Genomic DNA, 22757 nt, shown 5'->3' on the forward strand with positions numbered 1-22757 from the left:
TAAATAACGACAAATACAGCTGAGCGGGGGTAGCGGCGACAATCGTGTGGGGGAGATGCACTTACTGTGGAACGTGGGTGTTCTGCAATAATTGCCTACCACGCCGCATCGAAAATTTAGTTTATTGAAATTAGCGATTCCTATTAACAATACGAAGTAAATGCTTAACGTAGGCTAATTTCCGCAATTCTTGAATAAGTCCAAACCATCTTTAAAAAGATTATTGCCAAGCTTACTTATAAGGAAAATGACAGCAAAGATTTTTTAACCAAATTAATCAAAGAAAACTATATATTGAAAATGGTTGAATTGTATAACCTTAACAAGTACAAGAGAGACCTCTTGTACCTTGCCAACGTGCATTTACAAAGCGTCAGTATATCCCTCGCTTACTGCACTTAAATTTGCTAAAATCTTTATCTTACGAATTACATAATTACGATTTTTCAAATTACTGATAATACCATAGTCACTTTACATATATTAGCACCCAAATCTTGAGTCAAAAATCCGACATGAAATATTTTGTTGCTTATTTAATCTTGTTCGTCAAACTTTTCGACAAGGTCAGGAATTTCTCCATCGTCGGCTTGTGCATCAGCTCCCTTTTCACCTTCACTGACCTTTAATTGCTCAGCCATTTGACGAAGGGCAGTCAAGGATTCAGGACCAAGGTTGTTCAAAATGCCAGGCAAAATCTCAGACAAAGTCTTTTCCTCTGCTTTACCATAGATAGCTGTAGTTTCATTAGGAAGCGAGGAATGAACGGTAGGTGCACGGAAATTAATGACTCCGCCATCTTCCTTGAACATGTTAACCTCTTGGATGCCAGCAAGGTTTTGCATATTCAACTTTTTCAAGGCACCTTGAACCTTCTTGTCATCAGCAGCACTCATGGCAGACTTAGAAGGCTTCTTCACCTTACGACGAGGGGTACCCTTTCCACCTATACAATGATAAGTTAATTAAGCAGTTCTCTATGAAAAAAGTACAACTGTGTTTTCAATAGCCAGCATCAATTACAGTGGAACCACTTTGAAACCGTTCAAGGCATTTCTTAGAGCTGGTGTCAACTTCAAAACACGGGGATGCATTCGAACATACCAATACGAGCGCCAGCCTGCAACTTAGCCAATTTGGAGGGATCCATTTGTTTCTATTTGACCAAACGTTTTTGGTTGTGGAAGGACTTGAACTTGACGTTTCTAAAGTTGTGGTACCGAAATGTGTGACTGCTCCCATACTTACAATAAAGTAAAGATACACACTGTGTTGCGATATATGAATAGTAATATCAACACAAATTCGCGTTATTCAATTTAGAATAAATGGTGTTTGCTCTAATACAATAAACACAAATCCAAATAAAAATAGTGAAGTCGTTTAACAAAACTTTAAAAGACTGTGTGAATCAAAAAAGTATAGGTAATTTCAAAGATATTAATAACTAGTCCCACTCATCGTCGTCTTCATCCTCTTCGTCTGAAAGAATTAGTAAACTTAAGAACTTTTGAAAAAAAATACGAGAAATCCGGACATACCACTCTGAGCGACTTTGGTTTTACGTTGGTTCAAAGCGCTTGCCAATGCATCCATAAGATTGTTAGAAGGGGGTGCTTCTACCGGAGGATTCGAAGTTTTTGTAGATGCGACACTAGGAGAAGCAGATACTTTCTGGAAAATATTAGTACGAGTAACCATTAAGTAATAATATCAATACTTACCCTGCTTTTCAGTAAATCCATACCACCGCTGGCTCTGATACTGGCCATTAAATTAGCACGGCCGTCTTGTTGAGGCAATTCAGCTATCGAAGCAACAGGCGCGGCGGGCGCAGGAGCTGGAGCTGGAGGAGGAGCTGGTGCAGCGGGAGGCAATGGTGGAGCAGCTGGCATACCAGCGGGTAGAGGAGGAGCAATTGGTGCACTAGGTGGTAGGGGGGGAGCAGCTGGTGCGCCCATAGGTAGAGAAGGTGGTGCACTGGGGGGCAAAGATGGAGGTGCACTAGGAGGAAGAGAAGGAGGTGTAGGGACAGGAGGTGTGCTTGTTCGTGATGCATTACCAAGAGGGGGAAGTGCAGGCGCAGAACGACCAGGAATAGCTGGAGGAGGGGCTGGTGGGTTTGAAACTGCACGAGATGAAGATAAAGGGGGTGGTTGTCTCCCAGTGGAAGGAGCAGACCTTGGAGGAGGTGGAGGAGGAGCAGATCTACCTTGAGGCGGCAAAGGAATTGAGCCAGCAGCATTAGATCTAGGAGGTGGTGGAGGTGGAGGAAGAGACGAGTTAGAAGAACCATTACCAATCGGTGGTTTACCACGATTACGACGGGATGGAGGCGGAGGCGGAGGAGGTCGTTTTTTGTTAGCAGCTAGAGCTGCCGCACTGACTCTTGAAGATGGTGGAGGGAGTGGAGGTTTCGAGGTGGAATTAATAGCAGGATTCATCGAAACAGGAGCGATAGGACGGGGAGGGGAGTTAGGAGGAGAAGAGACAGTTCCATTAGATGGAGGTGGAATTGGGGGAGGAGCAGGTGCAGACAAAGAAGGAACACGCTCTGGGGGACGAGAGGAAGGAATGCTTGGAGGGATGGGAGGTGCAGAAGTACTGGTAGGTGTACCAGCTGATTCATTAAGGTACGCTTTGACGAAATCTGCGTTTTCAGCAATTTGATCCTGGGAAATGCCCATCTTCATTAGAGAATCAATTAAGCTCGGATCAAGCGAATTTAAAAGCTCGGGCTCATTGGGACTTTTAGATCCAACAGCATTATAATTTTCCTTTCCAGGTACAGGAGGAGCAGCTGAGGGAGGTTGGATATTGCTGTTGTTAGGCGCATGTCTAGAAGAACCTTTTCTGGTAATAAATGACAAAACCGGATTCTCAATTGATTCAGGATGGCAACCTTTATCTAAAACCTTTTTGTAAAATTTTTGAGCGTCTGTCTCGTTTGCAAAACTAAAACCTGCTAGGCATTTATCAAGCTCGAAAGAATGAAAAAATGTACGATCTTGGCGATAGTCCATATTTTGATAAAGCTCTTGGTCCCATATTATACCACTATTATTCTAAAACGTTAGAAGGTTATAATTCAATTAAATTGTATACCACTCTTTGTAGTTTGCTTTGAGTATCAAAGCTTCATACACATACCACAACGTCAACCAGTTTAAACCAACAGCATTTTGCTGTTGTATCATAGGACAATACAAGAGCACCACAAAGACCTGTATAATTCCATTTGTTCGGATCAGGATAAGCTACATATAGCTTGACGACGGCTGCTGCAATGATTTTATTTGTGCTTTTAGGTATGTATTTACGGATAGTTGCCTTATCCTCTTGAGTTATAGAGGAAGATGGAGGCATTTGAATTTTCGGATTGTAATGCAATTCAAAAATTGCTGTCTCACAGTGGTATAAGTGGTGTTTTGGTTCCTCCCGTTTGTTAGCATTTTCACTGTAGTTAACAAGCCAATGAGTGATAATTAGTGTAGTATACTATACTACGCTATGTACTATAAAAATTTGCAACGCACTTATTAGCAGCTGGTAAATTTTGCTAATTATATTAACTGTTTATAGATTAATAAAACTTGAGACATTAATTCGGGTTTAATATTTTTTACATTCTACATACTTATCGTCCTCATTGTAAAGAGGTAAATAAAATTTATTCAACCATACGAAGTTTGCTTGTCTCATAATGTTAGTTTATTATAAGATTATTAAAAAAATGACTTAATCATAATCATTAATTATTAGAAAAAAAAGGGAACATTAAGAAAAAGTCATTCGTGATGTTGAGGATAATAAAAAGACTCTCGTCCGGTAGGAGTAGTATAACTACATAAACAAACAGTGCGAACTCAGATGTATGGCTACTTATTAGAATCATCGAATGAAACTGAAGTAACAATACCGGAATTTTTTTTCGAACTTAATGGGTCGTTACATTGTTCGCACATTTCTATATCTGTTGCAAATGATGAACTACTGCTAGTCTCATCATCTGACTTTGCACAAAGTCGTCTCCGTAAAAGGTCAATATCTCTAGGATAAAACAATTTTTGTAAGCAAATATAGGAAAAGCGAGGCAACAAACATAAGGCAATGGTTAAAACAGTAACACACCAAAAGCCAAAAGTTTGACAAGTTCGCGAAGCTGATTTGTGGAAAGCGTAAGAGGGGCCAACTTCTGAATAAATAAATGTCCATATCCAAAATACACCTATGCTGAACATCCAAGTAATAAGTGATATTAAATTCAATCTCTCTTGATTCATCAATATAAAAATGTTGATTACAAAAATAGTAGGAGAGGATATAAAAAGTCCTATGTCTTCTATACACTCGATGTTCCTTCCAGTCCAACTTACAAAATCACCAAACTTAAAAACAAATAGAGCTACCCCAAAGCATACCAATGATTGATATATTCCATCTAGCATGTAAGACCTAAAATAAATATTTAGCAAACAGAAATCTTCAGAGTTATACTTACCAAAATCTCTTTCCGTTCCATTCTAGACCTAAAATTCCCCGTTGGTATAAGCTTGGATTTTTCATTGAAACAGATGCGTCAACGTCCTGGTCAAAACAACCTGCAATAATTACGGGTAGTGATGTGAACAGCAGATTAAAAAGCATCACGTAGGTATAATCAAATATGTAGTTTCCATCAAACTCGTTATAAAATTGATACCAAAAAAGTATAAATGTCCAAATAACATTTTTGTAAAAAAAGAATGAAATCATTTGAGACATTCTTTTATAGTCCCATCGTCCATGAACTAGAAGTAGTCGCCCTAGGAAAGAAAATTGACCGATGGCATAATCCGCCGACATTGAAGCTGCTTGCCCTTCAACGCCTTTTATCCCTACTCCAACGTCGGCTTCTTGAATCATCGAAACATCATTAGCGCCATCTCCAATTGCTAAAGTGACAACATTTAGACTCTTCTTGACTAAAGCAACAACAGCTGCCTTCTGAGAGGGACTAACCCTGCAGCACAAAACTGTCTTACACTGCTTACATAACATTAAAAAAAGAAAAGAGACCTGTTCAGACAAAACAAAGTTCAGGGCATCCCCATCAATAACTATGGCGTGTTTCGGAGATGGCGGACTGTGGTCTTTCAACAAAAATCTGAATTCTTCATCCGTTCCCATGTATCCAAAATTAAAGCATAATGTGTTTCTAATAAAAGCTTCTACTTCTTCTAAGGCACCGAAAGAGTTTGCATCAATTCGAAAAATAGTCATGTTTGGATCAAGAAGATTGCATGAATACCCAATGTTGATTGCCGTTTCTACCTTATCACCAGTCAACACCCACAACTTAATTCCAGCAATAGCCAAAAGAGCGATAGTTTCTGGTACATTCTCTTGAAGTTTATCTTCAATTGCTGTTCCACCGAGTAATTCAAGCTCTTGCTCAATCATCTCTGAAACTTTACTGACCTTTTCGTTCCGTTCATGAATGGCACTATTAGCTTCGTTGAAATTCACTTTCCATTCAAGATAATCTTGCTTATCAATAGTTCGACGAGCGATACATAACGTACGAAATCCTTCGGATGAAAATGAAGCTAAATGCTTCTTCGTCTTTTCAATGATATTGTTTTGTCCGCTGGAAAGCCTTGGAAATATTACCGTATCCGCACCTTTACAAATTAAATGAATTATACCATCCTCATCACGAATTATCACGCTCATACGCTTTCTCGTAGAAGTAAAAGGGATTATATCCAAAACTCGAAAATTCTTATTTTCACCCCTAATGCGAATAGTATAGCGTCTGTTTTTTGTATTTAGAAGCGTAAACCCGAAATCACGAGCAACTTTCACTAATGCTTCTTCGTCTGGAGACTGAGCATTGTAAATAAGTGTTTCGTCTTGGACGTCTGTTACCACAGAATGGCAAAGAGCGAGTGCTTTAAAAAATTCGAAGCAGGCTTCAGTTTGAATATAATTTTCGTTGGATTGCAGATGGTCGACGAATTTACTTGAAATGAAAGTGATTGATTCTGGGTTAGGTGAGTCGCTTAAACTTAATGTCTCAAGCATTTTCTTTTTATCCAAGTCAACCTTGCATGATAAGTTTTCATTGTAATTTAAATTCCTTCGTTTTTTGATGCATGTATCTTCATTGTGACTTTTGCCATAGCGAATACCGTTAATTGAACATTTTTTAAAACTCATTATATTCTGAGTAAGAGTTCCGGTTTTGTCTGAAAATATGTACTCTATTTGTCCAAGGTCATCGGATATGTTCCACGATTTCGGAGAACAAGGACAGTCTAGTTTTTCATCATACATCTCTCGATCACTAAAAATAAAATAGGACTGTATGCTTCTAACAATGTCCATAGTGATATATAGAGAAATCGGCACTAAATTTTGAAAAAGAATGAGGGAAGTGAAAATGCTGATGATGCCATGCGCAGGAGCGGTGTTTGAATTTTTTGATAGCTCAAACACCCTTGCAGAGTTGTTCTGAGCTGAATAGATAGAGCGTAACACACCAGAAAATAAACACATAGCAAACAATAATAGAAAATTGAGAATTATTGTCCAATTCAAGTCACGAGTAATGCGACTTCGTTTAGAAGGAGTTAACCCTCGATTTTTCTGTATGCGAGTTTCTGATCCTGTATATAAAACAAGACCAATAACCCATTTTGAATTTCTCAGAGTACACCCACACAGTAGAACGTTAGAAATACTAAAAGGTTCTTCATGTATTTTTCTTCCGTTTGTACTCTCAGACGGTGATTGCACAGCGCCGGGTGCTTTGACGACACCGTTCAAACTGTACAGATCAGCATGAGGCTGTTCACATTCAACCCAAAAAGATGCCGCACTACACCTATACTCTGATTTACAGCATTTTGTTGAGCATAATGCGTATTTATCTTTCAAATTAGTTTCACCATCAAGGTTTTTTGTTTCCACATAGCAAACACCGTTTGAGTTTTCTGTGCTTAAGATGAGCAAGTCAGCAGGAATCGCTTCATCAGCCAAAACCTTAACGATATCGCCCACAAGCAAACTTTTCCTACACACACGCTCAAATTTGGCATTCGATGAGCCTGTTGATTGTTCCTGGATGACAGAAAAGCTGTTGGAAGGACCACTGTTACCAATCTCATGAATCTCAAGACTATCTTGTGAAACAGATGATAAAGTAAAGGCAGAGTCGGATTCGAGACTGTGCCTGTGGGATATATTATCCACGGTTAAGGTAGCGAGCCCAGATGAGATACCGGAATTTTTAAGGCAATAGGACATATCGGCGACGGTATGAGAAATAAATTTTTTTAATTTTCTCCATAATCCAATATGCTCGCCTAATGCATTGGCATTATTGAACCCTACCAATTTCCAAGTTAAGGTATTATTAAACTTCTTATCAAGAACACATCTCCGATAATCCTCAATTCCATCCTTAATAGCTGTAGTAAGCAAAATAACACTCAAAGGAATAAACGATAAGCCCAGGTGCTCGGGACAAAACAACGGAATACATTGAAGAAGAGTGACAAACAAAAAAAAAGCATTTGCTATGTTTTTAAATTGATTCCAAAGATTTTTGGGGATAAACGAAACTGGAGTATACTTGGTTGTGCGAATTTTATTACTAGGAAACCATTGCGATGGTAAATGCCTGTGTTCTTCTGGAATGCTAGTTACGTAAATTCTGCGAACAGAAGCATCTCCACTTTCGGTCCCAGCTTCATTCTTCTTTGATGTAACACGGCTAGTCCATGACTGATCTGAGTTGTTACACGAACCTTCAAAAGAGTTAGCTTCCTCATCATCCCTCGAACGTTGTTCCGCATGTGCTTCTTGTGAAAACTGGCTTTCGTGATGACGAGAAGAATAATCAGTTTGGTTTGTAGGTCCCTCATGAGCTAATGAGCCATTGTGCTGAGGTACATGGTGTAGATGATTAAAAGCACATATGGATAAGCCATGCAAAGAGGATTTCAATGAACTAATAGCATCAAAATTGATTAGGCTAGGCATCAAAGGGATCTACAATTCCTCAAATTCTTCCCAATCAGTTGCAGAATTACGAACGACTGCAACGTTCGACGATACCAATGACACAACTGGGAAATAAACAGAATTGATATCGCTTACGTACAGAATTAGTTCAATTAAGCTCAAAATTCGGCGTAGAGAAAGTCCTTTGAGGAGGCAAAATGGGTATGGCAAGATGATGTGTATTGATGTAATCCTTAAGTGCTGGGGTGTACTATATATACAGTGCAAAGGGTATGGGTAAAGTAAATAAACGATTTCTCAATAACAACAAATAAAGCATATTTATTGTTGTTTAATTTTTTTCGTCTTGAAAAAGAAAACAGAATTGGAAAATTGCTAAGGCACCATAAACAGATAAAGTATAACGTTTTAGTTCATACCCACTAGCGTTGGTAACTAAAACTTACACAAATTTTATATTTTTTGCTTTATTTTTTTTATCTTCATATTGTTAACATGGCGTTTCGTGCTGCAAGAATTGCTTTCGCTTGGAAGGCAACCAATCCTGCTAATACAACAATTCGTCAATATATAAAAGAAACACTGGAAGAAGCACCTGAGAAAATCAGTCAAACTGTCAAAAAAGCAACTGGTAAGGCTTCGAAAAAGATAGATGAAAACAAAGATAAGTCACCACAGGAAATGGCTGAGAATGCAAAGCAATCGGTAAAGCAAACTGCCAAGGATGCAAAAGATACCGACTATCAGCAAAAGGCGAAAGATGCTGGTAAGAAAATAAAAGAGGAATTTAGCCAACGGTCGGAAAACGTACTCGAAGAAACTCGTCGTGAGGGGATGAATCGTGATGGTGGTGTTAAAAAGGAATAAAGAGGATTCCTTGTAAATGAATCGAGTTAATGTATTGAGTGGAAGCTTGTATACAAGCTCCTTGATGCTCTTTATGATTTTAAAGATGCTTCACGTTTGAAAACATCGCTTTCTTTTTGGATTTATATGAACGAACAATGCATGATTTACAAAACGAAGCTAGAAGATTGTTAATAAACTAAAAATCATAGTTCAACGGTTCCTGGCTTTTATTTACAAAATAAATTCAATTTTTGATGATAGCAAAAAAAAAAAATTTCATGATTTAAATAAGAATGAGATTATCGCGAGATGTGTTAATTATATTCCGGTTGTATAGTCTGGTATTCGTGGCAGTGATACTGCATATTTTGCATTGCCGATGCTAGCCTTAGTATGGACTTGACTGTATGTAAAAACTTTATGGCCCACATGCTGTCAACAGCTACTATGGTCAAATTTAAATTTTGTTATTCTATAGGCCGGATAGTTGTATAAAGGCATTGTAATGGATAATGGTAATAATACTCATTTTGGTCAAACACATTCATGCCATTCTACTCCAGTAAATTCAATGCCGCTCGTTGTAAGCATAGCGATAAATCCCAAAGGCTGTTCAAAGCAATAATTTCAAATTTGTATTGCAACTTGCCAACATTTTTAAAGTAAATAAATTCCGTTATTGTACAGTGACATTCTCATGTTATATACGCTCTACAGTCAATAACATAATATCATTCACCAACATGATAGTACTCGATTGTATTATATTTTACTAGTCTTGAAGCAAGAATAGCCATAGCCCTTGGGTTTTTGAAGTTGCCAAGATTTCGGCTCAGAATGAAATGCCCAAGCTAAGATTTCCGAAGGTTTTTTCAAATTTTCAATATTTACTGCATTTACTCCCTCCACAAAATCTGGTTTATACGAGAAGATGTGACTGCTAAAATGATCATTATGCTATAAAAAACCCCATTTGTCGTTTACAATGCTTTACATTCGTTTTTATCCACACTATTCACAAGCCTGTGTCACGGTTTATGTAATTGGCTTGGGGAACGTGTTGGAAAGAATAAAACCGCTGTATACTTCATACGGAACGCAATTATTACTTTTCGTTCTGCAATAAATCAGTGGAATATCGTGTTGGTTTTTTTACATATAGTTTTATTTTGATGTATTTAGTAAACACTCTATTTGTTAATTGAATATAAGTTAAATTATTAAAAGATATTTAGTATAAGTACAAATTTTAGTAATTGCATTAAAATGGTTATATTTATCGTGTTTCATTATCTAAACTGCTTTGTATAGGTTTTCGTTTGATTTTTTGTAAATTAATGGTGGTAGTTTTGGCTCCGTAAGGTAGAACGTTTTCTTCAGCTTCATCCAATTCACGTAACCCACTAGTTACCTGCAACACCATATCACTAGAAAACGTGGCCGAAACTTCTCTTTTTCCATTTGTATATATAAATGCATTTTTAATTTCTTTATCTTTTTATTGTCTGCACAATAAAGCGTTCATTCTTTCCGTTTTTTTTGAAAACTATTTTTCGTCATGACTCTTTCCTCTAACCAGTATCAGTACGTTCAGCGTTATTTCGTTTATGTCTCTTTCTAACTTCTGTTTATTAGATTGCCTCTTAATGTCCGCCCGTATACAACGACTTGGTGTTCCCAGTCTCCTTCCTGTTCAAATCTTCTTGCCATAGGTATGTAAGATATCTGAATGTTACGACGAATGGTAATTTACGTATTACTCATTTCTTCTTTTCTGTTTTCCTAAGTTACAATATTTGAGAAAACCTCAGTGCTAATGAAACAATTATCTTCAAATAGCATTCCTCTAAACGTTTTAAACTAATGATTAACCTTATACAGGCCATGATACGGGTATCACTATTTATTGTGCTTCAGAAGAACAGACGCCCGGATCTACAGGTTTGACATTACAAGAGTTGTTCACTATTCAAACTGGGTTACCCACTTTGCATCTTTCTTTTTCATCTAGCTGTAGTTATTCTGAGAATTTGCATGATGGCGATGGAAATGTGAATTCCTCACCTGTGTATTCTTTGTTTCTTGCATGTGTGTGTCAGGATAATACAGTTCGTCTAATAATTACAAAGAATGAAACCATTATTACTCAACATGTGTTGGGCGGAAAATCTGGGCATCATAATTTTGTGAATGATATCGATATTGCAGACGTCTATTCCGCTGATAATCGTCTCGCTGAGCAGGTGATAGCATCTGTGGGCGACGATTGTACGTTGATTATATGGAGACTGACTGATGAAGGGCCTATTTTAGCTGGATACCCATTGTCTTCCCCTGGTATTAGTGTCCAATTTCGCCCATCTAATCCTAATCAATTGATTGTTGGAGAAAGGAATGGTAATATTAGGATTTTTGACTGGACTTTGAATTTATCAGCTGAAGAAAATTCTCAAACCGAGTTGGTTAAAAATCCATGGCTTTTGACTTTGAATACCCTGCCACTCGTTAACACCTGTCATAGTAGCGGCATTGCTTCCTCTTTAGCTAACGTTCGATGGATCGGAAGTGATGGAAGCGGTATACTTGCAATGTGTAAAAGTGGGGCTTGGCTTCGTTGGAATCTTTTTGCTAATAACGATTACAATGAAATCTCGGATTCCACTATGAAATTGGGACCCAAAAATCTACTGCCCAACGTGCAAGGCATTTCATTGTTCCCATCCTTGCTTGGTGCTTGCCCACATCCCCGTTACATGGATTACTTTGCTACGGCACATTCTCAGCACGGCTTAATACAGCTCATTAATACATATGAAAAGGACTCGAATTCAATTCCTATTCAATTAGGTATGCCCATCGTTGACTTTTGCTGGCACCAAGATGGATCACATCTTGCTATAGCTACGGAAGGATCTGTTTTGCTTACCAGATTGATGGGGTTTACGAGATTATGAGGGTATAGAACAATATACTTAACATCGAACTAAAATAAACGGGTTCAGGAGAGGAAATTGTATTGAATAAATATTAATGTTCATAGTTAAACCAAAAAGTAGTATTTGCTATGTATTAACATCGTGTAAACGCTGTTACTTTTAAAAATTTTAAATGGATGTGTTGCTTTCGTAAACAATTCGCCTTGGTTCAAATATCGCCTTTGATATTTCAACTTCCAATAACCGATATGCGATTTGAATTGAATCTTCTAAATGTTCGTTACAATGATAAAACCCATTATTTTTGAGCATAATATTTTTCCAGAATCATGGATGCCAGTTTTTCGAAAGATGGATTGTGTAGCCGCTGTTGCTGAATAGCATCTAAGGTTTTCAGAGGAACAGAACCCTCTTCCTCACGGTCAAGGTTCACTAATTCTTTCATTATATGTAAAAGCTCGGCATTACTTTCAATTAAATTTTTTATGCTAGGATCTTCGACAATAGATTCCAAAAGACTTTCACTTGGCAATGCCTCTTCTGCTAAACTTGGGATTCTTCCATTAACGTAGATAACATTAGGAGAAGGTTCTGGGGGGTTTAAAGGTTCTTTAACTCCTTTGAATGTTGTTGTGTTATTGTCATTTACAGTCTCACATTGACTTTGGTGGATTTTCCAGCAAGGTAATGAACAACTATTAATTCTATATTAGTATTTTTAGGAAACAGAAAAAAAGAATAAAGCATTGGTTCATGGGTTAATGTGTATTGAAACAAAATGCATTGTTCTGAGCTTACAAGCACATACTAAGGAAATGAACACTTCGGGCATTTATATTTTATTTCTGATTCGTTGCATATTGAACAAGTTGTCATGATAGCGTTTAAATTTTTCTAATGTATTAGAGGAGAAACCTTTTTTTTTAGACAAGCTCAAACAAAATAAGATTAAAGGGAGAAGAGCAATAGAGTAACGTCAAACCTTGCTAGTTCAAAATACAGTTAACACTGAATAAAAAGGCTCTGGTTTTTCCCTCTTTTGTGATATGTTCGAAAGCTATGGTAAACAGTAAAATAATATTTTTTTGAATATTCTCAATATAAACTATCTCTGCATCTCTAGCGAGTACATTTTTTTAGATTAGCATGGTGGATTTACTTATCGTTACCCCTCACTATATAAAGCTTTTTAATGATTTTCTGGTTACGAATTTTAGTGACTTAGTCGTAAATAGTTTAAGCTTTTTAAAAAAAGTACTTATTTAAAGGAAATAAATTATGAATCTTTCTTTGGGAAGGATCAAAGCGCTGTTGTAAAGTATCCTCAGTTTCCAATTTTTTGTTTATAGCCCTCCCTAACGATCTTAAATGATAAGCAACGTGTTTGAATCACAACCTTTCATTTTTTAATATAAAAGGAAGTATCTGATAAAATCTTTAAGGATATGCTTGTATAATGCTGAGACGTTCTTAGAGTCATTATTCAAAAATATCTACTTAATTGCGTATATTAAAGTTAGCAGATGAAACATCGAATCATGTATTTAAAATGCTAATTGATTTACAGCTCTATTTTCCAGAATTTTTTTCTAAAAAGGAAAATAGTAAATCATTAGTTTATCTAATTAGCTAAATTGTTGACGTTCATGTCAATGGGTAGGCAACATAGCTTAAGTTGATCAAGAGCAAATGTTTTTGAGCAAGGTAATATCATTGCTTTATTAGAAGCTTAAAAATGGTTTAGCGTAACAAATCGACACAGAAAACTAAAATAGATAATAAAAAGATTTTAAGCAGGGTTTTTCGATGAAGGTATATTTGGTCTCAATTCACAATTTTTATTTCAATTGATTGACTGTTATTACTTAACAGATAACGAAAATTCAAGTTAAACATACGCAATTATAAAAATAGGTTAGCCTTTTTTTTTCTATGCACTTTAAATCCGTTAATTAATTAATTGTTGTAGCCAGAGCTCATAAGATTTGTAAATAAATGAAATCTATTCGAAATCGCAATCATTTAGTCTTATTATTCATAACAATGCAAAGCACGCTAAGTCGCTAGAATAAACAAGTCATACAGAACAGAAAACATCCAACTAGTACAATTCTCTGCACGAAATCATTATAGGCGGTTTTAAAAAAAAAATAATAAAAATCATAAAATTCATTATATTCCCTGCCATATGCTAGTCTTTCGGTTATTGAACCGTTTACTAACGTATAAGTCTACTAGACTTTTCTAACGTTAGGGATACGTGCTCCACTGACGTATGAATTAGCAATATGGAAAACCATGCACATATATATAATACACAACTGATAATACATATCTGCCTACCACATACCACCAAATTTAAAGGTTTTTGTTTGTTACGTTATTAGAACCATGTCTAGTGTTGAATCATTTGTACGTATCCGTTTGGCTAGAATCAGAGATTAACCACAATGTCGCTGAATTTTGGTAAAATGTTCTTTTACAGGGTACTAACATTTCTGTATAGGTTGACTCTGCCGTTGCTGACAACGATGTTGTTGTTTTTGCCAAGTCTTACTGGTACGTTTGCTTAGTAAAGTAATCGTTGCATAAGGGCGTGTATTTGTCACACTGGCTTACCATAGTTTGAACGCTTGTATTTTTGTTTTAACAAATTACACTTCCATATGCCTAGAACCGACTACTTAATTTTTTTTGTTAAGCAGTGATATTAACTCTTAATTTTAGCCCTTACTGCCATGCTACTGAAAAGGTGATCGCTGATAAGAAAATTAAGGCTCAGGTATACCAGATTGACCTTATGAACAACGGTGATGAGATTCAATGTAAGTTTTTATTGCATCTGTTGTTTTGCTTGATGCTAGTTTAGATCTGTCTATAATATAATAGACCTTGAGTCTGTATAAAATGGATGGTATAAAAAAAAGCATACTAACCTCCTTGATTAGCTTACTTATTGAAGAAGACCGGTCAACGTACCGTACCCAATATCTTTATTCACCAAAAGCATGTTGGTGGTAACTCGGATTTCCAAGCATTATTCAAGAAGGGCGAGCTCGACTCTCTTTTTAATACTGCCTAATGAAATTCTATGAGCAATAAATTTTTTTCTTTAAATTACATATCTCAAACTGAAGAAACCTGTATTATAAAGCTCTTAAATCTAAATCTGTGGTATTTTAAAGCTAATGATAGAACTTAGATGCAGCTGTTTTTCCTAGCTACTAACTACAACATAGCACATAAATTTTGCTTTTATTTTGAGTAATAAATCACTCGAGAAATACTGCTCTTTTCGATTACTTTATTAAGTAACTCATCTGTGCACAATTTGTACTAGCTGATTTAAATTTTTGAAAATTTAATTATTGAACTGGTAAAACAAAATCAAGGAATATTAATGCCATTTTTATCCTTTATCATTAGACCTCTGTAAATTCGAAGAGTTTCTGAACCTATTCTTGAAAATTGGGTTTTATAAATTTCTGGGTACATTAGTCAGAGTTCCCAACTCCAATCTTCAATTCCTGTAGTAGCAAACTAAAAAATAGCTATTTTCCTTACTCACTACTGAATTGAATTGATTTCCTTTTTGTTTTAAATACAGAAATTCCACTATTAGACGGGATAAATGCTTAATAGGTTGATTGTCTGAAAATATATTTGTTGAATCAAAAATTTTCAGTTTTGCCAAACAATGGTAGCAATAGAAAATAAAGAGGTCCTTTTTGGAGGTTCTCTAAAAAGCACAGAAGAATATGATCAGTTTTTCTGTCCTAGTATTGACATTCCTAAATTTTTGTTCAAATATTGGGATTCAAAGCCGCTAGGGAAAAATGTCAGCAGTGATCAATTCGCTGAGACTGCAATACAGATGTTGGAATATTTTATTCAGAATAATTATACTGGACCATATCTTCCCATTAAGCCTGAAATATGGCTTCCACAGCGTTTACGCGACGAGGCTACATTAAAGGATGCCATTATAAAAAGTTTAACTGTGGAAGGAGAAAGGCCTTATCGACTTGCACCAAAACTTTTATTTCTTTTACTTTCGCAGACTTTATTTAACTACGCAAATAGCAAAGATCCTTTGCACATATGGTATAAAGCTCGCCTTGATTTTTTGCACCAACAAATGCTTAAAGAGCACGTTTCAGAGTTGTTTAATCAAATAATGGAAGGCATGCATATCGTGAGTAGTCATGTTTCTTCACTAGATCGAGATTTACAAGGGCGGTTTACTATGGAAATGGGCCTCATACAATCTTATTACGGTCGTGATACTTTAGCTCTGCAGTTGATGAAGGAATCAGCAAAAGTAATGGACTTTCATTTTGAATTAACTGGTGCTCTTGGTCGACGCACAAAATTCCAAACGTTTGATACTTCGCAGCTAGTTGTTTTAGCAAAGTCTAGAGACCGATGCAAAGATACCGAGCAGAACAAATCAACTAGCACTCAACCGATAACATTTGAGTTAAATGATGATACTCTTTTGGAGAAAATCTCCTTTAAAGAAGATCAAAAATCATTGGCTCCTTCTGAAGAACTTGATCCGATTTTGTCATCCGAAGATCCCAATCATCCCTCGAAACTTGATCCATTGGACGCATCTCTATTACTTGCATTTTGCCATATCATAAAGAATAACAATCCTGATGATGGACTTACGCGTGAAGAAATGGCGCCTTACGCAGAGCGCGTTTTGGTTTATCCTGTTAATTGGTCTGTCTATACAATGGCTTTGCTTGTACGTGCTCGTCTCGAGGGGTTTAAAAGTCGAACTGTTGAACGTAGTGTTCTTCAAATGCAAGCATTGTTAGATCAACTTAACGATCAATTGAGTTTTGGTAAATCACCTGAAGGTGTAGATAAACCAGAGAACGATGAAGGTTTGGGATCTTTCCTTCCAAAACCGCAAGATGGAGAAAACTCTGCCTCGTTGAAAGAACGTCTCAATTACTTTTATAATTTGCTGATGCCATCTAGATGGCAGTTAGAAGCTGAATTGGCTGAAAGGTTCATCTCTGTTGGTGCCACCAAATCAGCCCTCGAAATTTTTGAACGTTTACAAATGTGGGATTGTGTTGTGATGTGCCATTGTTCACTTAATCGTCAAGATCTGGCCGTTCAAGTAATAAAGCGAGAATTGGAAAATGATCCATATGATTTTTTACTTCGTACTCTACTCGGAGATATTGAAAACAATCCAAAACATTATGTTGAAGCATGGGAGTTATCCTGTAAAAGATTTGCTCCGGCTCAACGGTCCTTGGGTAAATATTATTACAAAAAAGGTGACCTATTGCAGGCTATGAATTGTTTTAATGAATCACTGAAAATAAATCCCTTGTCTTATCCTACCTGGTTTACTTATGGGTGTGCTGCTTTGGAGTTGCAAAAATATGACGCTGCCATGGAGGCTTTTAGCAGATGTTTGTCGATTAACCCCGAAGATGGAGAGAGTTGGAATAATCTTGCTAGTGCTATGTTAAAAGCAAAAGATCATACCAAAGAACAAGCATGGCATGCGATGCAACAAGGAATTAAATACATGTATGATAATTGGCGTATTTGGGAGAACTATATGCTTATTTCGGTTGATGTTAACAAATGGTCTGAAGTAATTCGTGCTCTTAGAAGAATTATTGAAATAAAAGGAAAAGATGAGGGTGAGCGTGCTGTGGATGTTCAATGTTTAGATTTGGTAGTAAATTATGTTATGCAATCTTGCGACAATGACGCATCAGGTCTTGCTAGGATGCTGAACGAGCTATTAAAAATGGTTGTTCCTTTAATTACAAACGATGTTCGTTTATGGAGAATCGTCGCTCGATATTACTTATGGAGAAGGCATTTTGCCGAGTCTTTGAATGCAACATTAAAAGCATATCGAATACTAATTTCAAGCCCAAATGTAACCTCAGATGAAGCAACTTGGAATAAGACTGTTGAGGGAGCTTTGGAACTCGTAGAAGCTTACGCTAATTTAGGTGAAATGCCAGGAAGAATGGGTGGTGTGGTCGCTAAGGATTGGAAATTTAAATCAAGGAGCGTCTTGCGTTCTTTGATAGGGAAAGGAAAAAACATTTGGGAAAATACGGAATCTTATCAGAAGTTGGAGTCTGAACTAGAAAATTTGAAGTAATTGAAATTCGGTGAAACTTAATTTACATTCTAAAAAAACAATCTTTTTTTGGACAAACATATTCATTTCTGGAAAATAAATTTATATTAAAATTCGAGTTCTTTTATTGTAAAATTTCTAAAGAGTAAAATAATGAGCGGTAACCAACTTTCTTTATTTCAAGTTGTTTGTCCTTGATTCAAACGTAATCTTTTTTACCACTGCCATTAACAATGGTCGACTGCCAAAAAGAGGCCTGTAATTTACAAAGCTGTATTCAACGAAATCAATATAATCAAGGGAATTGTGAAAAGTTCGTAAATGATTTGCTCTTATGCTGCAAAAGGTGGTATGACAAAAACAGCCTTACCGGAAACGAAGCACCCCATACTTGTCCCGAACTAAAGCCATTGTTGAGACAGCTGTCATCGCGAAACCTTACCTAATTTTTAAGAATGCGTAATTTGTATCCATACAACCTCGACATGCTATTAAATTCATCGCTGAAGACAGACAACTGATTTACACGACAATACTAGTATAAATTCCTTTTACACTTAAATATACAAATAAGAGAAGTCGAACAGATTATATTATTGAAATCATGGCAGATAAAAATATCAAAAGAAAAGAATAAAACGAAAGTAAACCAAATGATGATATAACAAGTTGACTTTTAAAAAAGTCCCCCCAAAAAGAAGAAAAAGTTCCGGGTATAACAAATATAAATCATTTAAACCAAATATCTTTAGGCCAGCGTATTGTAACGCCCAATAGATGCCTTATAATAGCGAAAACATGCAAAAATTATTAATGCTTAAATAAACAAAACAGCAGTGCCACCGATAACAACGGAGAGGAATGTGATGACCATGTTAAGGTTGTAGCTGCTAGCACCGCTGCTGCTCTTAGAGCTGGAGTTGCTGCTGCTGCCAGAGCTGTTGCTACTGCCTGAGCCACTAGTGTAACTGGTACTCATGGTAGAAGCAGAGCTGTTTCTAGATACTGCATTGGAGTCAGCGGTAAGAGAAATAGCATTGGTGGCAGAAGATCCAGCAGCAGAAAGGTATGAAGCACAAGTACCAGTGGCAGAAGAGGCAGAAACTAAAGTAGCAGAGCCACTGAAGTCACAGTCACCTTTAGCACTGTAATAGGCATCAAGAACGTAATCCAATTGTTGCTTAGCATCACAGTAACTGTAAGAACCATATTGACCAGGGTAAGTGCCATTAGCAGTGATACCATCACAAGAAATTTCATTGCAAACATAGCTGAAGAGATCACTGTAATCATCAGAGCTAACATCATCGTTGATAACGCAACTGCGAGTACTATCCATACATTCACAAACAGCCTCTGAAGGAGTAGGGGGAAGAGAAGTAGCAGCCATCCAAGCACTGTTGGTAGCTTGACAGGACATAGTTGCGGTCAAAGTAGCAGACATAGTCGATTCATAAGAAGCACTAGGGATGACAGAGGCATATCTGGAAGAAAGGTAAGGGAAATCGGTGAGAGTGCTAACAGAGTCACCGGAAACAGTAACAACACCATACTCATTTTCACTCTCAAAATATTGGTAAGCAATACCACCAGACCAAACATCAGTCATGTTGTCACTGAACAAGGCAACAATTTCAGAGAATGTACGAGGACGAACTTCAATACATCCAAACTCTGAGAAAATCATAGGGACAGTCATGTTGGAAAACTCTTCAGTACGTTCTTGGTAACCAGATGAAACGAAATCACTGTCACCGCACCATTCATAAATGTTAATACCGTAAAAGTCAACATGATCATCATCATCACCGCAGTCAAAGTAATACGCCATAGGGTCACGAGTAACCTCTTCGTCGTTTGTAGAGTAACCAACAGGAATTTGACGATAACCACTAGACTTAATATAGGATTTAACGTCACGAACGGCAGCCTTCACGAAAGCAGCGGCATTTGTGTTAGTGTTATTTTGAATAACTTCGTTTCCAGCAATGAAACCAAGCATGTTATCATAGGGAGCCAAAGAATCAACGACTTCAGTATATCTAGAAAACAAATCAACAGTCCAAGTAGGATCAGAGCTTGAAATGGCTTCATAAGGTTGGGCCAAATCAGAAAGAACGTATATACCAGCATCTTGAAAAGCTTGCATACAAGCAGAGTGATCAAGAGACGCGTTAACGGCATAAACACGGATAGCGTTAACAGACAACTCTTGGAAGTATGGAACATCACGGGAGCAAGCATCACCATCAGAAAGAGGATCAACGAAAAGAGTACCTTCAGTGTCACTATCATCGACGTTAGGTTGATAAGCGATACCCTTCAAAAAGAAACGAGTGCCGTTCTCGTAAAAAAAGTAACGACCATCAACGTGAACAGGAGAAACTGAGGCTTTAGCGAGGCCAACGAGACCGGCGACGGCCAAAGATAGAATACTGAACTTCATTTTTTTTAAGTAAACAAGAAACAGGGTATTAAAAGAGATAAAAAGTTATGCAGTGTTATAAGCGAAAGACGAATAAAAGGAATGCAAGAATGAAAATGTCAAAAAATGACTGTCTAAAAAGGAATGAAATGTATATAAACAATACAAGTCGACCGTTTTCAAAATTATTAAAAAAATATATAGATGCTTTTTCTTAAAAAACGATGCACCGCCTCCAATAATTAAAGATGGAAAGCGTGTCAACTAGTAGTTGAATAAAGAAAGAATAAAAACTTAAATGAGTTGTTGGTTTAAAGCGGAAGCAGTATTTGTTGCTTATATATTATTTTCACAAAGTCGCGGTTGTCAAGGTAAATAGGAAATGACAACGAAAAGCCTCGCTAGTCATTAGATGTAAATAAACAAAGTCTTAAGATCATGAACCAAAACGTAAACAAAGCTGGTAAATTGAATGCAGAAGGGGGATTGGGACAAATAGTTTTAAGATTTTTGAAAAGCAAAAGAACTTCAATAAGAATTGACTAAATTTAGATATGCAATGTAAGAAGCAAGCTTGATTTTTGTTTTTCTAATACCATCGCTAGCTGTTTGCCTTTGCTCAATTCGACTGTTGTCCTAGCAACTATGCCGGGTTGTCGTTCATTTCCGAGGCACAGCATTGATAGTCTCTTTTATGATTGGGCAAAACATGCCAAAATTTTTCGGATCTACTTTCATTGTTTACAGTGTAAGTAAACAAATAAATTCAAAACAAACAAACAAATAATGGTCGTTGGCCTGGTAACTATCGTTTTGGGGGAATACAGTGACTCGCAGAGCAATGAATCTAGCACTGCGCGGTCTTTCAAGCGAGAAGCCTAGTAGGAACTCTTTGGATAACAAAGCGACATTGGGAACGTGGCAATTCTGTCGTGGTTTATAAAGTGAATCTTGGTGATTTATATCATTAACGAATAGATGAGATAAAAGAGTGTTTCATTTCAATACACTTTGTGAGAATATGCGGAAAGCTGATTCAGCCTCAAAATTTATTCGATATTAAGTACTGAAATTTTCTATCCAATATCATCTAGTAGATATCTTTTTTTTTTTAATTTTCATTTTTCATTCAGATAAAATTTATGTCAGAAAAAAAAAGAAAGAAAGAAATAGCACAAGTAAATAAGAAATAATAGTTTCATTTTAAAATAAAAGGATAATAAAAAAATAAAATAGAAAAGAGTGAACTGAAGGAGGGAAACAAACAATAACAAAATAAAAATACCATTTCAAAATTATCTGTATACATGGTTATTAAAGCAAATTGCACAAAAGTAAATTTGTTTTTTCATCTGAATTCTTTTCACAGATATATCGTTATTGTTGTATTGAAAACTCCCAAACTTTACTTTATAAAATTAATTCATTAGCATTGTACTTTATTTTTTAGTGCAATATTGTGAAAAAAATTTTTGCGTTTTTTCTTTATCTTATTATAGCCTCTGTTTTATTTCGTATTTTCTCGCTCATTTTAATATTTTTTCGCAATTTTGCATTCCTTAACATTCTCATCCATTGAATGTACAAGGAATTCTTTTTCCCTTAGTTAAACACTCAAATGAATTCTTTGTTCTTCTTCTACCTCTCGGTTACTGTAAACGACTGATTGAGAGAATAGTTAGACCAATATTTGTTTCATCACCCCACGATTTAATTAAAATAATACAAAGTAAATAAAATGATCGTTTTTACCCCTGAACATTTGAAGACAAAGAGAAAACGAATTTGGATAGACTTATTGGCGCATTTTCTTTCGCTAGCTAATGTTTCATGATATAATTTTTCTACCTTTTTTTTTTTTCATACTTACATATCGGGTAGAAGTTCTTAGCTTAAAAACTAATGCCCAAAATAACAATGATAAAAAATTGGAATTAACAAAGTCTTGTAGGAAGACAAGGGATATTGGTTAACTATCGATTTTTTTAATCTGTTCCCGTTTAAATAATAAATTTTTCTTAACAGAGTCAAGTCGAATAGTAAAAAAATGCTTACAATAATCAAAATACTTAAAAAACATGCAATGTAGAATCCATCTTACCCTAAGTTACAGAAAAAACTCAGTGTTTTGTAAACACGGAATCCCCAAAGAATATAAACCCTTTTTTCCTATTGATGAATAAGCAGCAAACATTCAAATATTCCGGCTAAAAAAACTCTTCGAAAGACTTCGCTAGTTTATCCTTTCCAATTGCTTAGAAAACAGTGTTAGTGTGTTTACCGTTGTGTTCTGCATTAGCGGTTATCCGCCCATTCAGAACGGTACGCAAGACTATCCTATGGGAGCCGTATAGATTTAGTAATTATACACATCTACCATTATTCTATTCATTTAAATAAATTTGTA

General features: G+C 36.3%; 10 protein-coding genes and 15 long non-coding RNA genes across 25 annotated transcripts; 13 read left to right on the plus strand and 12 right to left on the minus strand.

Annotated features, from left to right (window-relative positions):
* Positions 1-9: 9 nt before the first annotated feature.
* Positions 10-230, minus strand: SPOM_SPNCRNA.4185. Its single transcript, NR_193546.1, has one exon. It is a non-coding gene; the product is annotated as a non-coding RNA (long non-coding RNA).
* Positions 100-1420, plus strand: SPOM_SPNCRNA.1030. The gene has a single exon (NR_149872.1). It is a non-coding gene; the product is annotated as a non-coding RNA (long non-coding RNA).
* On the minus strand, positions 454-1182 carry btf3 (nascent polypeptide-associated complex beta subunit). Its single transcript, NM_001020184.3, has 2 exons — positions 1105-1182; positions 454-946 (listed from the first exon to the last, which is right to left on the minus strand). Exons 1-2 carry the CDS (start codon positions 1148-1150, stop codon positions 537-539), a joined length of 456 nt encoding a protein of 151 aa, NP_594757.1. The 5' UTR covers positions 1151-1182; the 3' UTR covers positions 454-536.
* Positions 1171-3425, minus strand: wsp1 (actin assembly factor). The gene is made up of 4 exons (NM_001020185.3): positions 3151-3425; positions 1725-3065; positions 1542-1674; positions 1171-1482 (listed from the first exon to the last, which is right to left on the minus strand). Exons 1-4 carry the CDS (start codon positions 3364-3366, stop codon positions 1448-1450), a joined length of 1725 nt encoding a protein of 574 aa, NP_594758.1. The 5' UTR covers positions 3367-3425; the 3' UTR covers positions 1171-1447.
* SPOM_SPNCRNA.1031 lies at positions 1368-3675 on the plus strand. The gene has a single exon (NR_149873.1). It is a non-coding gene; the product is annotated as a non-coding RNA (long non-coding RNA).
* SPOM_SPAC4F10.16C (P-type ATPase) lies at positions 3657-8236 on the minus strand. Its single transcript, NM_001020186.3, has 2 exons — positions 4502-8236; positions 3657-4455 (listed from the first exon to the last, which is right to left on the minus strand). The coding sequence occupies exons 1-2, from the start codon at positions 8026-8028 to the stop codon at positions 3879-3881; spliced, it is 4104 nt and encodes a 1367-aa protein (NP_594759.1). The 5' UTR covers positions 8029-8236; the 3' UTR covers positions 3657-3878.
* On the plus strand, positions 3788-4654 carry SPOM_SPNCRNA.4186. The gene has a single exon (NR_193547.1). It is a non-coding gene; the product is annotated as a non-coding RNA (long non-coding RNA).
* A 57-nt stretch (positions 8237-8293) lies between the features above and the next one.
* On the plus strand, positions 8294-9201 carry SPOM_SPAC4F10.17 (uncharacterized protein). The gene has a single exon (NM_001020187.3). It carries the CDS (start codon positions 8506-8508, stop codon positions 8875-8877), a length of 372 nt encoding a protein of 123 aa, NP_594760.1. The 5' UTR covers positions 8294-8505; the 3' UTR covers positions 8878-9201.
* A 182-nt stretch (positions 9202-9383) lies between these two features.
* On the plus strand, positions 9384-10087 carry SPOM_SPNCRNA.1032. Its single transcript, NR_149874.1, has one exon. It is a non-coding gene; the product is annotated as a non-coding RNA, possibly a small ncRNA (long non-coding RNA).
* A 23-nt stretch (positions 10088-10110) lies between these two features.
* On the minus strand, positions 10111-10644 carry SPOM_SPNCRNA.4187. The gene has a single exon (NR_193548.1). It is a non-coding gene; the product is annotated as a non-coding RNA (long non-coding RNA).
* On the plus strand, positions 10262-11944 carry nup37 (nucleoporin). Its single transcript, NM_001020188.3, has 3 exons — positions 10262-10443; positions 10495-10571; positions 10741-11944. The coding sequence occupies exons 1-3, from the start codon at positions 10418-10420 to the stop codon at positions 11811-11813; spliced, it is 1176 nt and encodes a 391-aa protein (NP_594761.1). The 5' UTR covers positions 10262-10417; the 3' UTR covers positions 11814-11944.
* On the minus strand, positions 10748-11229 carry SPOM_SPNCRNA.4188. The gene has a single exon (NR_193549.1). It is a non-coding gene; the product is annotated as a non-coding RNA (long non-coding RNA).
* Positions 11857-12866, minus strand: hit1 (HIT zinc finger domain-containing protein). Its single transcript, NM_001020189.3, has 2 exons — positions 12604-12866; positions 11857-12490 (listed from the first exon to the last, which is right to left on the minus strand). Exons 1-2 carry the CDS (start codon positions 12669-12671, stop codon positions 12094-12096), a joined length of 465 nt encoding a protein of 154 aa, NP_594762.1. The 5' UTR covers positions 12672-12866; the 3' UTR covers positions 11857-12093.
* Positions 12473-12792, plus strand: SPOM_SPNCRNA.4189. The gene has a single exon (NR_193550.1). It is a non-coding gene; the product is annotated as a non-coding RNA (long non-coding RNA).
* A 206-nt stretch (positions 12867-13072) lies between the features above and the next one.
* Positions 13073-14688, minus strand: SPOM_SPNCRNA.4190. The gene has a single exon (NR_193551.1). It is a non-coding gene; the product is annotated as a non-coding RNA (long non-coding RNA).
* Positions 13205-13547, plus strand: SPOM_SPNCRNA.4191. The gene has a single exon (NR_193552.1). It is a non-coding gene; the product is annotated as a non-coding RNA (long non-coding RNA).
* On the plus strand, positions 14137-14969 carry grx1 (glutaredoxin Grx1). Its single transcript, NM_001020190.3, has 4 exons — positions 14137-14207; positions 14302-14354; positions 14523-14620; positions 14744-14969. Exons 1-4 carry the CDS (start codon positions 14187-14189, stop codon positions 14875-14877), a joined length of 306 nt encoding a protein of 101 aa, NP_594763.1. The 5' UTR covers positions 14137-14186; the 3' UTR covers positions 14878-14969.
* A 335-nt stretch (positions 14970-15304) lies between these two features.
* On the plus strand, positions 15305-18038 carry ceo5 (TTC27 family TPR repeat-containing protein). The gene has a single exon (NM_001020191.3). It carries the CDS (start codon positions 15493-15495, stop codon positions 17944-17946), a length of 2454 nt encoding a protein of 817 aa, NP_594764.2. The 5' UTR covers positions 15305-15492; the 3' UTR covers positions 17947-18038.
* Positions 15342-18108, minus strand: SPOM_SPNCRNA.1033. The gene has a single exon (NR_149875.1). It is a non-coding gene; the product is annotated as a non-coding RNA (long non-coding RNA).
* Positions 18109-18145: 37 nt separating this feature from the next.
* Positions 18146-18371, plus strand: cmc4 (the record flags this gene model as incomplete). The annotated part of the gene is made up of 1 exon (NM_001356186.2): positions 18146-18371. The coding sequence occupies exon 1, from the start codon at positions 18159-18161 to the stop codon at positions 18369-18371; it is 213 nt and encodes a 70-aa protein (NP_001343131.1). The 5' UTR covers positions 18146-18158.
* Positions 18372-18496: 125 nt separating this feature from the next.
* gas1 (1,3-beta-glucanosyltransferase Gas1) lies at positions 18497-20658 on the minus strand. Its single transcript, NM_001020192.3, has one exon. It carries the CDS (start codon positions 20369-20371, stop codon positions 18743-18745), a length of 1629 nt encoding a protein of 542 aa, NP_594765.1. The 5' UTR covers positions 20372-20658; the 3' UTR covers positions 18497-18742.
* Positions 18943-20500, plus strand: SPOM_SPNCRNA.4192. The gene has a single exon (NR_193553.1). It is a non-coding gene; the product is annotated as a non-coding RNA (long non-coding RNA).
* A 270-nt stretch (positions 20659-20928) lies between the features above and the next one.
* On the minus strand, positions 20929-21437 carry SPOM_SPNCRNA.4193. The gene has a single exon (NR_193554.1). It is a non-coding gene; the product is annotated as a non-coding RNA (long non-coding RNA).
* SPOM_SPNCRNA.255 lies at positions 21303-21867 on the plus strand. The gene has a single exon (NR_150668.1). It is a non-coding gene; the product is annotated as a non-coding RNA (long non-coding RNA).
* On the minus strand, positions 21832-22651 carry SPOM_SPNCRNA.4194. Its single transcript, NR_193555.1, has one exon. It is a non-coding gene; the product is annotated as a non-coding RNA (long non-coding RNA).
* Between the last annotated feature and the right edge of the window lie 106 nt (positions 22652-22757).

This window comes from Schizosaccharomyces pombe (assembly GCF_000002945.2).
Source record: "Schizosaccharomyces pombe strain 972h- genome assembly, chromosome: I".
Classification (NCBI taxonomy): Eukaryota; Fungi; Ascomycota; class Schizosaccharomycetes; order Schizosaccharomycetales; family Schizosaccharomycetaceae; genus Schizosaccharomyces; species Schizosaccharomyces pombe.